Source organism: Pogona vitticeps, chromosome 1 (genome assembly GCF_051106095.1).
Source record: "Pogona vitticeps strain Pit_001003342236 chromosome 1, PviZW2.1, whole genome shotgun sequence".
NCBI lineage: Eukaryota > Metazoa > Chordata > Lepidosauria > Squamata > Agamidae > Pogona > Pogona vitticeps.
This window is the reverse complement of record NC_135783.1, coordinates 198,596,784-198,609,226: the sequence shown is the minus strand read 5'-3', so window position 1 is coordinate 198,609,226 and position 12,443 is coordinate 198,596,784. Positions and strand designations below refer to the sequence as shown.

Genomic DNA, 12,443 nt, shown 5'->3' with positions numbered 1-12,443 from the left:
ACCCCCAGAAGAGGGAGCACTGGATTGCACTGATGTTTAAAATCAGTATAACATAAAAATAATTAAAGAAATATCACTTTCAGTAGCAAACGTAGGTGGTGAATGCTGATGGCACTGTCGTCAAAATAGGACCGCTGAAAACAAGAGTAAGTGGTACTGGTGTCCTTTCGGGGCCTCAGTCTGTACAGAAGTGTAAGAAATCTTTAGACCTCCTTTTAAAAGAAGGCAACCTCTTCCCCAACTCACTGGGCATTCCGTGTTAAGTGTATGTAATATGTAAAACTGGGGGAAGAACACGAGGGAAATGGGAGGGAGATGGGCTGGAATCGCGAGCAAGGGTGCACAGTGCGAGCCGCACCTCGTTGCAGATGGGTCTGCCTTGCGTGTTGTGTAGAAACAATGTGAAAGATGCCAGGGTGTGGAATCGATTGTGCTCATGGCAGTTGTGTGGCAAAGTGATACTCCCCCCGCGTGGTGGTTGTGCCAGCTGAGGGCTGAGTTCCAACGCAGCTGGGTTTCCCTGTAAACGCAGAAGAACCGTCCGCGGGCAGCCGCTCATCTCCAACCACTGGCCATTTTCCAATGGTGTGCTGAAAAAGGAGTGGTCTGTTTGCACCAGTTCCTGATGTTGTCCTAAATGTAATCTTGCTACGTGGCTTCTTCTTGTCCTGAACTCCCTGTTGGTTAGAAACACAGGCTGGTGGGGCATTTACTTTTTTCCTGAATCCACAGAGGGTGGCGGGGAGGAGTAGGAAGAAAGGAGAGCCATGTGGGAAAGAAGCAGGGTGTCTGTAAACTAAACCGTCTCAATTGAGCACGATCTTGAGTGAGCTCTCAGGCCCTGCCTTTGGAGGTGTAAAAATGTGTGTCTTTCTTCCTTTCTCTTTTACAGACAGGTGAACAGATCCATGTCAGTCTCCCGCTCTCCCAGCAGGTTTCTCACGAGAGCCGTCTCTCCATGTCCGAATCTGTCTCTGAATTCTTCGATGCTCAAGAGGTGCTTCTGTCTGCAAGCTCATCAGAAAATGAGGTTAGGAGTCTGGGGGCAGAGAAATGCTTGATTCTGTGTGTCATCAATACGGTATTTTTTCAGATCAGGTAACGTTAGATTATGTCGACTCCAGTTAGGAAGATTTGAACAGTTGTTGGTTCACATTCCACCCAAGCTATGAATTAAGACAGTTGTCTCAGGACAGTGGTTCTGCCTCTCAGTGCCTCAACGTCTTGTATTTGTTTCTTATTTATTTCTTATTTTCATTTTACCTGTTTTTCTTCTCTCTTAAGAAACCTGGCACACACCATAGCATTGTTACGTAGAGTATATAACAAACATAACAGCCCAATAAATAAAAGGCTTCACGTAAGTGATAAAATTGCAAGTAAAACTTAGCAGTAACCAAAAGACCTTGAGACAATTTCAACTTATATACATTAACACACAAGAAATTCTTCATTTCTTTAGAGGAAAATAAACATGAGCATTCCCTCTCATTTTTTTCTAACTTACTCACTTGATTTTGAACTCCAGATGTTTCCCTGGGAGTGACCAAAGTTCTAGAAAGTCAAATGGGGCAACTTTTTGCCAAGCTCTGTTGAAATCCACCCCTTAATTGGGAGGCCAACATACAGGAGTACACATTTATCTCCTCTGGTAGAAAATGTAGGAAATAATTCAAGGCATTTGTGAAAATCCATCAGTAGCCATTTGTCATAGTTGTTTTAAACATTACAACATCAGTCAGTAGTTTCTTTCCTGATTCCCTCCCAACCTGGTCACAAACCAGGACTCAAGCTGCAGGTTGGTATGGAGAGTCCTAGCATGGTGTTATGAGGGTCTCGGAATGGACCGATCCAGGTTTTTGACTACACTGAAACTCATTGGGTGACAGTGGGCTAGTCACAGCCTTTCACCTTGAACAATCTCACCAAAGTATGTGATGATTAATTCCTCAAAGTCTAGACCATAACTACATTACATTAACTTAATGTAAGACACTTTTATTCCTTTTTAGTGTAACTGTAACTTTTAAATTACTTTTCAAGTTAGGAGTTTGTGTGGCCTCACCAAATGGAGGAGGAAGATCACTTGGCCCAAGTGCTGGCTTGTGCTATGATTCGTGTTGCCGCTGCATGCTGTGTTCTGGGTGTTACGGATGTTAAAAGATTGATGAGATATTTTGTATCAAAGGCAACTAGCTTGTAGCATTCAGATTTTTAAAAGAAAAGAAATAAAAGATGTATCATAAGAAATGATGGAAACATTTATCGCTGGAGCTGCGGCAACTCTTATCATTTTCATTTCATCTTTTCACTTTCTTTTTAGGCATCTGATGATGAATCATACGTCAGTGATGTGAGCGACAACATATCTGAGGACAATACCAGTGTTGCGGACAATATTTCTCGGCAAAGTATGTTGTTTTAAAAATGCTTTACAAACTAGATTTTATAATTAGGCAGTGTACAAATAGAGGCATCTTATTTTAGCACAGCTGAAATCATCGGGCTGCTTTTATATTTTTACCAACTCAATTTGCTTGCTTTCTGTTTTACCTCTGTGTTTTCCATTTAACACATTCTCTGTTGATCCAACTCTGCATCACCATGGCGCTCTCTCAATCCCTTTTGCTGTTCATCTTCTTCCCTTTTCTTTTCCCTGTCTTCTCCTCCGCTCTGTTGCTCTCCGTTCTTTTCCTTCTGCTTCTGCCTGTCTGCCTACACTGTCCTCTTCGCTTCACTCCTTCTCCTTGAAATTTGTGGTACTCTTTCTCCTTTCTGTATGCCACTGATACATTCCCCTGCCCCACTTTCTTCTGAATTTGTTTTTGCTGTTTTTGTACACCCGTTTTACCTTTGCTTTTTGCTGGCTTTAGTGAGAACAGCCCTTAAGGCGCTCCCTTTTCTATCATGTGGCACACCAGCATCTGATATGCAGCTGTGTATGACACAACTCTTGATTCTCTTGCAATTTAAAAAAAAAGAAAAACTCATTGAAGGGAATTGATGGGAGTGGAATTCCATTTATTGGGGGGAAGGTGTAGAGAAAGCTTGGTAAAGTCACCAGCAGTTAAGGGCCCCGGCTAATTGTTGTTCCTCCTCTTAATCACCTTTCTAAATGGGTCTTTTGTTCCTTTTGTTTCTTAACATTGGGATTCCTGCATATGATATATGAAACGATTCATTGTGTTCTATGCAGTCTGGACCTCAACATAATGTGTGGCTGGTTGCAACAGCCAGCGGAGGATAGATTCAAATCCACAGGGAAGGGAAATCACGTAGAGGTAATGGCACAGAACTCTCCACCCTCACCCCAGTCCTTCACATGAAGCAATAAGATGACATACAAAGAAGGGGGAGGTTGCAGTTTTTGCACAGACACTTTGTGTCACTATAGTGGAAGATGGCTTAGTTCAGGTGTGTGGGACTTCTGTTCTGCCAGATCTAGTTGGGCTGTAGCTCCCATAAGCCACAGCTAGTGTGGTGAATGGACAAGCATGATCGGCGATGGCATCTAGCGACTTTAGATATGGGAGCCTCCATTTCCCATATTTCATTTACTGTATTTGCCGGCATATAAGACGACTGGGCATATAAGACGACCCCAACATTTCCACTGAAAATATATTTTGTGTGTGTGTGCGTGCGTGCGTGCGCGCGCGCGCGCGCGCGCGCACACACACACACACACACACACACACACACACAGCTATGTCTATCCCAACTGAAGTGCACCCGGCGTATAAGACGACCCCCCCCCACTTGGAAGCATGTTTTTCAAGGCAAAAAAGTAGTCTTATACGCCAGCAAATAGGGTAATCCAATTTCTAATAAGAGTGTAGGTCTATCTCTCTCTGTGTGTGTGCGTGTGACACAGAGAGAGAGAGAGAAAGAGAGAGAGAAAGAGAGAGAGAGAGAAATCGGTCCATGGAAGGTCTTCACATCCACACTCTTCTCTTTGTGTTCCAGTACTTAATGGTGAACTGACAGGAGGTGCTTTCAGAAATGGACGAAGGACGTGTCTCCCAGCTCCCTGTCCTGACACGAGCAATATCAACCTGTGGAACATTTTGAGGAACAACATTGGAAAGGATCTCTCCAAAGTGTCCATGCCAGTTGAGCTAAATGAGCCTCTGAATACTTTGCAGCACCTTTGTGAAGAACTAGAATACAGTGAACTCTTGGACAAGGCTGCTGAATGTGATGACCCCTATGAACGCATGGTGAGAGGCCCCACATGGAGCACACACAGCATTTCACGTTCTGTCATGTTCTTATGTCAGAGCTCTGGCCTGAGATACCTCTGAGCCTTTTCCTTCCTTGAGGCCTCAAGTATTTGAGGTGTGTTTGTGATGAGTAAGTGACACTGAGTCCTGAAGGAGCAAAAGCACATAGAATCGTATCACCGTTCGTGATCGTTGTGTTACTGCACAAAGCTGCACAAAGCTATTTGTTTCATGACTAGTCTAGGTTTATGAGAAGGAACCCGTGTAAGATTGCAGCTCCTTCTCTGTCAGTAAAGGAACTATATGGAAAACATTTCCTAAAATCAGGGGAGCGTCGCATCAGATCGCTCACAGATTTCATACTCACTTTATCTTTCGTTTTGTTTCTTCACAAAACTTGGCATTATTGTTTGTTTATCTGCAATACAAAACATAAAAATTAACAATTTAAAAACAATAAGCAACTATAACTATTACAATAACTATAGCAAATCAAAATTAAACAACAGAGCACATGCACAAAAACAACATAGAATTAACTGAAAATAATTAAAGTAATTTAAAAAGCAAGGTGGCAGAACTGATCATATGAACACTGAGACCACCACTGTGTTAATGATGTTGGGAACTCTGGGAAGGCCTGTCTAAAAAGCCAGGTTTTCAAGGAGTGTATAAAAATTCCCAGTGAAGGGACCAAGCAAATTTTGGGAAGGAGATTATTTCAAAAATAAGGAGTGACCACCAAGAAGGCCCTGTGTTTGGGTCTTCTCTTTGTGGATCTCTCTCAGGGTCAATGTTCTCAACTGCCCGTCCTGAGAAGATCGTACAGGGGTGGGCAGATCTCACTGGAAGGAGGCATTCTGCCAGCATTCTCCCTTCCCCTCCACTGGTCTTAGCTACGTAAATGGTGAGAGAGAAAAGGGAGGGAATGACGTGTGGGTGTTTTTTTTTTCCAGAAATGTGTAGAAAATTGCCCATTGCTCTCATGCTGTCTTCCTGGGAGGTTTTCTCTGTAGCTCCCTTTTCATGTGGCCCAAAAATAGTTCCACACTCCTCAAAGGTCTTATAAAAGAGATAGATTTTTGGAGTGATGGAAATACTCTTCTTTTTGAATTATGCAGGACCTATCTGCTTATAATCCTCCCCCCCCCCTGTCACATAACCATCACTGGCAAACTTTTTTTTCTGAGGTTTTGGTAGCACCTCCAAAGGTACCGGATAATATCCAAAGAAAAGTTGTCATGTGTAGTGGGAAAACAAGGAAGAAGCATTCTTGAAATGGAGGAACGAGAATTCCCCCATCTTCCCCAGTGGGCTGTTACGTGACCAGAGAGCAGTATATATGTTTGTCCTTCAAGGCAACTCCACATGTCAGCCTCCTTCTTTTCCTTGATAATTAGATCAAAGAGAACGCAGCAAGAACATTCTCCATATCAAAACAAGTTTCAGGCTTGTGTGTTAACCTAGTTCCCTTTGCTCTGGGATTAAGATTTCAAAAACGCTCCCATCTCCTTTCATGTGTTCTGTTTCACCTGCAATAGGTATCATAGCTTCTGCCAAGGGCAGGCAACTTCTTTCTGCTGCAGGCTGCATTCCTTCACAAGTAATCTGTTGGGACTGCATGTCAGAGGTGGTGGAGTCAAAGCCAACAGTAGGTTGGCCTTAAAACCCAAAGTGGGTCACCCCTTCTCTCCTTTTCCCAGTTCTTTGATGCTTTCTTGTTCTTCCTTCCCAACCCTGTGGACTGCTAGGGAAGAGAGGGACAGTCTTTGCCAGAGACCTGACCTGGGGACTTGCAGAAGGCTTTAGATTTCAGACTGTGGGGCACATTTGGATATAGGGGTTGCCAACGTCCATTTGTATCAGATATACCTGTTTTGAACTGGCGAGTTGCATAGCCCTTTATAATTGGCTCATTTTGAAAATGACCAGCGATTACTTCTGAAACATAACCTTCCCATTTGGAAGAAACTGGGAACTAAAACTAAAGGAAGTGCTTCCAAAATCATTCCTCCAGCAATCATCATCATTTGTTAAAAGGAAATGTCGACTTTGCTAAGAAAACGATGAAACTGTGTTATACCTCATCTGTGAATGTCCAAGGATTGCACAGATTACAAAATTAGACATGATTAAGAGTGGCAAAATTAATGACCTACAAGTGTTCATTATGCAAAAAAATCTAACTTGCCAGCCCCCAACAGTCTGTGGGAACATCAGACAGAGAAAGGTGTCAGAAAATGAAGACGTCAAGATCCTGTGGGATTTCTGGATCCAAACTGACAGACGCCTTGAACATAACACACCAGACATGATAGTAATAGAACAGAAATGTCTGGACCAAGGTTCCCTTTAAGGCTGGGGTCCCCAAACCCGGGTCCACACCTGGTGCCGGTCCGTGGCCTTAGCAGGACTGGACCATGGAGACAGATCTCCCACAGGCACGCGCAGCCCGCAGGCACGGGCGCCCCACCCATCAATGTATGTGCACAAGTGCACCCTGCCTACCTGCAAGCGCCCCACCCATCCGTGCATCTGCGCAAGCACACCTTGTCAACCCACGAGCACGCCCACGCCTACCTGTGCATGTGTGCAAGCGCGCCCCACCTACCTACAAGTGCACCCCACCCACCTGTGATTGCAGGGGTGTCCCATCCCCACGCATGGACCCTACTCCCCCAATTGGTCCACGGTTTGGAAAAGTTTGTGGACCACTGCTTTAAGGCATGCTCCTGAGAGTGCTCATGTGTACAACTCCTCCTCCTTCTCCACACAGCTTTCATCTTCCGCCCCTTTGGTTCCAGTTGTGACGGAACCCCATGGGAGGGGGGAAAGAGTTGCACATGTGCTGAGGGATGAAGTCGCAAGAGAGAGAGGCAGAGCCCCACCCAGCGAGACTGAAAATTAGAGGATATACTGGCCTGGATCATTAACACTGCAGTTCCAGGGGATGGCAGAGTTGGAGATAAGGAACTGGAAAGACTAACAAAATAACAGAGAGCTGGCAATCGAAACATCTCACTTGGGGATGAAACACACTTCAGTGGTCCCCGTTGTCATTGGGGCTTTGAGAACATTATCAAGAAATTTCACACAATATTATAAGTATGGTAGTTGCAGATTCAAGAAATAACATCAACAGCTACAGAAAAACTGCAATATTACGAATAGCATACATGCCACACCAATATTTAACATATACCTAGTTTTTTTGTTAAAACTTGTATCTGTTATGTAGCAGTTGATATTTTTATCATTTTGATTGACTGTCCCTAACAACAACAACAACAACAACAACAACAACAACAACAACAACAACACTATAATTTGACAGTTTATCGTGACATACAAACCTAGGATCACCACATTAAAAGGAGAAGTGGGATTTTTGGCTCTTAACAACATGCATGGGGAAAGAGGAAATTTCTGTTAAGTTACACCTGCCAACATTCCCTATTCCAACAAGTGTTAAAGGTACAGGAGCCCTTTCCTCTATTTCCTGTAGTCAGCATATGCAGACATAGTCGTGGTGGGTTTTTCCACTCCACCTCCTCCGAACACACCCCGGTGGATGTTCTTGGTATTTCTACTCCTCTCACCCTCCACAACAGAAGGGAGCCTCTTGCCCTTCTCTGTTATGTTGTTGTGATTACGCTACTATTACAATGATAGAACCAGATAGCACATCCTAAGATGATTCCCCTCACCTGGAAAAAGAAACGTACCGGGTTATACAGTCTCTACAGGGCCTACCTCAAAGTGTCATTCGGAGGGCTTTTGTTTTCGGATATTCGGCTGAATATTACCTTTGTTTCTATCCGTTAGGTCCTTATTGCTGCCTTTGCCACTTCAGGATATGCCTCCACTTATTACAGAGCTGGAAGCAAGCCTTTTAACCCAGTGCTTGGTGAGACGTACGAGGCTATTAGGGAAGACAAAGGATTTCGTTTTTTCTCAGAGCAGGTAAAATGTGTTCCAAAAGAGGCTCTTAAATAGATTTGTGGCTTTTATTTTTTAGTTAAGGCATTCTGTTTTGACTTAGGAACATTCGCTGATACGAAAGTGAAGATTTACTTTTTGAAACAGACGCAATAGAGTAAAATAGAATTTTACACTACATTTATTTTAACGCAACAAGTGAACTATGAGATAACGCTAAATCCAGTTTATGCACAAATGCTGCAGCCTTACCTTTGTATAATAGGCACTTTAGCATAGACCTTATGTGTGAAATGTTTTGCTGTGCTGATAAAAATGAAAGTTCTTCTGTATATTTTTTGTACAATTCCTCGCCACCGTAATTTTTTTTTTCCAGGTTAGCCACCACCCTCCCATTTCTGCCTGTCACTGTGAATCAAAGAATTTTGTGTTTTGGCAAGGTATACATTTTAATTCAAAAGCCTAAAAATCAAATTTTGTTAAAAGAAGAGAACCCTTGTATTAGAATTACTCGCATTATCTATCTTTTCCTGAAATTTACCTGAAAACTTAAGATAATTGTGAAGCCTGCCCTTTTTAGCTCTATCTTTTTCATATTTGACAACCAGATGTTTGAGAATTAGCCATTTTATGCATTCAAGATAATAATCTGTTGAGAACAGGGCTGAGTTAGTTACTGTGCTAGGGAAACAAATAGAGCACTGCATATATTTAGTTACAGTAATTTGCAGCTTTCTAAATCTCTGCTCTCTTATTCAGATATCAGATGGAAAAACAAATTCTGGGGCAAATCAATGGAAATCCTGCCAATTGGAACTCTCAATTTGACACTTCCAAGGTAAGGATTTTCTCAATTCTTTAGTTTCTGTTTTTTCATTCTGCAACAGCATGTCAAGTTACAGAGGTACACTGAGTAATAATCCAACACAGCTGTCCCCCAACTTGGTACCCTCCAGATGTGTTGGGTTACAAGAATCCTTCAGGCAGCTGTGGAGTGCCTCAGATTTGAGGAGTTTAATAGAACAGAACTGGGGCCAGAAAAAGCAGAGAGCTATATTGCAGTAACTTGTAGGTTACGGTGAAAGAACCATGATCTCTTAAAAGAGACAAAGCCTGCATATCTTACTAATTTGTGTGGTCTAATTTCTGGTAATAGATGTGAAAATATTTTTTTTCTGAACTATTTTCCTTTTAATATTTTTAATAGTTTCAAACTGTGGATAAGTGAGATCATGAATACTGATCCCACGGATACGGGGGGTCCTACTGTAAAGTGAGTGTCTGTTTGCATTCACAGTAAAGGAACATTTTTCAAACCCTTTTATGGAAAAGTTTGATTTCCTCAGACTGTTTCCCTTAAAAGATAAGGGTGAGAAACATCTTGATGATTTCAGTGGTGAAATCAGATTTCAGTGGTGGCTGCCATCATAGCACAGGGCAAACCCTTTTTCAGTCTTACTATTCCGCAGTTGAAGTGGATTTGCAATCAAGTGATCCTAGAGTTAATATCAGCAATTCATCTTGATTCATCTGGAATCAGTATAATGGAATAGACAAAATGGTAAATTTGAAAGCAAAGAAAACTAGGTTTAAGTAAACCTTTGGTCCTCAAGGTGAATGTATAATTGGGAAACTCACTATGTCTGAGCATGACCTGCCTTGAAACCTTCTGGGACCAAAATAGGCTTGTTGTAACACTGGCCAAAATCCTGTTGCACAGTTACACAGAAGACATAGTCTTTAGTGGCAAATTGCCCCCAATTAAGCAGTGTCTCATGACTCACCGGGCAACAGATAATGCCACCAGAGATTTCTTAACATAACGTAACCGTGCAACAGGATTTCAGCTGTTATGTGGAACTCTGTAGGAACAAGAAAATGTGAAATCCTATGAAAGGATTATTTTCGAGCACTGATTTATAATCAAAATGGGATCTTCTGCATCAAATACTGAAAAGAGAGGATAATAATCAGCTTGTAGCGTGTTGGATTATGATTTCTGAAAGATGGTGTACTCCCATTGGACCAGACAATCAAAACTTTCCTACAGAACCCTGTTTCAAGTGCACACACTCTCAGAGGTGCAATGGGTAGAAACATACCAGAAAAGAAGCCCAGGGGTGATTTGTGGTCCAAGGGAGGGTAGGGTAGTTTAACCTAGAATTTCAAGGTGGAGAACTCTTCCTGCATCAGCCATAAGTGACCTATCTTGGAGCCTTCTCAATGCCGAGTAGTGACATCAAGACTAAGGAATGTTTAGTCTTGTTGCGGGACGTGCAGCAATGGGCTGAAGATACACGAAGCCAGATTTTGGTTGCATATCAAGAAAAAACTTCCTAATTGTTAGAGCAGGACAACAGTGGAACCAATGACCTCCCAACGCTGGAGGCATTAAAGATAAATTTCAACAACCACTTGGGAGATATCCTGTGATTTGTGTTCTTGCATTGAGCAGGGGGTTGGACTCAATGGCCCTTCCAGCTTCATCATTCTATGATTTGTCATGCACCCACATGGCTAGATTTAAACACTTTCATTCACCCAGGCTTTTGGTGGATTGAGAAGTCAATACAATTGAGATCCTGTTGTAAATTAGAAAGTGCCATCAGCAAAGCAGTGCAGGTTCACTCTTGCTCGCCATTCCCTGAGTGATGGCCCACGTTGAGAAGCTGCATCTTCTGCTAGGTCAGCAAGGTCCTGGTTGCCTCATGGTGCGAGTACAGCAAATGTCATCACACTGCTTGTACAAGAGTCCATCATCTGAGTGGCTTGACACCATAGGATCCTGGCCCATGGTTGTTACCATTTTCATTCAGTTTTTAAAAAAATGCTTTTTGAATGAAGATGTGCTGTTTTACTTTGAGACCTAGAGGGTGGGAAGGTGCATTATACATGTGTTAAATAAAGAGTAGGCATCTTCAGAGGGTCTGGGAGCTAATTTTCTGTATCCAGGACCCACCACAAATCATGAAAGAAAGAAAAAAAACCCTGAAATCCTGTGCCATCAGAATTCTGACTTACAAGGACCATTTTAAATGGGTGTAAAGTACTTAGAAGTGGATGACCATTCCCTTCTTCTGGTGGCAGTCTAGGATTATGCCCGTAAGTGCCTCAGCCTCCTGCGCTCTGGCTGATCTTGGCTGGCCCTTCTCTGGGGAGGGATTCGCTCTCCTGTCTCTGCTGCACAATGAGACACACTTTCAATAAAAGCCAAGCAGTTTCAGAAGGGGGCCAAATTTTGTGCCCCTGGGACCTACCACAGCCCATACCAAGCTCAAAAGGGGCCGGGGGCCAGGGAGAGAAGGCTACTTTCAGTTTCCAGAATTCAACTTCCGTTTTGTTTTGAGGAAGTGTTGGGGCCCTTTACCCCACATTATGGTAAAAATGCCACTCCTGGAGGCTTGCAAGAGGGGGAAATGGAAGTCTGCGGAGTACAGAGGGTTTTATTGGGGGGGGGTTGCAGCCTTGGGTGTGGGAGCCATGCGCACCCCACAAGTTGAACTTTGCCTGCTCCTGTTTCAAATAAAAGAGAAGAATCATATTTTTCCTTGTACTTTCTTGTTCTGGAACTGGAAAGGAAATGCTACGGTAGGTTATATGTGAAAATGCAGAACTTTGAAAGGGTGCTTCTGAAGCACAAGTTACCACCTTTGACGTTCTTTCCAGGTATGGCGACTGCTACGTATGGAACAAAGTCACTACTTGCATACATAACATTCTCAGTGGAAGGAGATGGATAGAACATTATGGAGAAATAACCATCAGAAATACAAAAAGCAGTGTCTGTATTTGTAAACTCACATTTGTTAAGGTAAATTTCCAGTGATCCTTATTGTGGACAGTGAAACAGCCATTGTTACAACTGGTGCCATGCACAGAATGGGCCCTGGGATCATATAGGGCCTCTGGGAGGTTGACAAGGCAGTCTCAAGGGGTGGATGTGCCAAGAGCATGAACTGCTGCTTCATGGCAGGGGACAAAACATTAGTTTGCTACTTGCCAAAAATCATGACATTGCAACAAGGAAATTGCTCTTTTCCATGCTGGAAGCACTGTGTGCAGTCATTACCTCCCTGCAGTCGTGGCCAAGATGCAAACATTCAAGTATCCACATTGGTCTTTAGCTTTTACAGTGTGAAATATGACAGGTCCTGTCTTGGTGCCGGCAGGTCAAAGATTCTCGGTTCTGAAATGTGTTGTAACTTGCTTCTAGACATGATCTCTGGTTGTATGAATCCATTTCTCAGTTTAGAATAATAATTTAAACAAAGGGGGCTGGAG

The 12,443-nt window shown here is 42.9% G+C and overlaps 1 protein-coding gene across 10 annotated transcripts in view; it reads left to right on the top strand.

The window, feature by feature from the left end:
• OSBPL6 (oxysterol binding protein like 6) overlaps positions 1-12,443 on the top strand; it is a 124,398-nt gene that overhangs the window by 89,555 nt on the left and 22,400 nt on the right. For all 10 annotated transcript variants that reach the window (XM_078393898.1, XM_078393880.1, XM_078393914.1 and 7 more), the window contains 7 exons: positions 893-1,030; positions 2,324-2,411; positions 3,967-4,220; positions 8,049-8,186; positions 8,539-8,602; positions 8,922-9,000; positions 11,829-11,973. In XM_078393898.1, the coding sequence (XP_078250024.1) occupies positions 893-1,030; positions 2,324-2,411; positions 3,967-4,220; positions 8,049-8,186; positions 8,539-8,602; positions 8,922-9,000; positions 11,829-11,973 (906 nt within the window). The remainder of the gene's footprint in view (positions 1-892; positions 1,031-2,323; positions 2,412-3,966; positions 4,221-8,048; positions 8,187-8,538; positions 8,603-8,921; positions 9,001-11,828; positions 11,974-12,443) is intronic.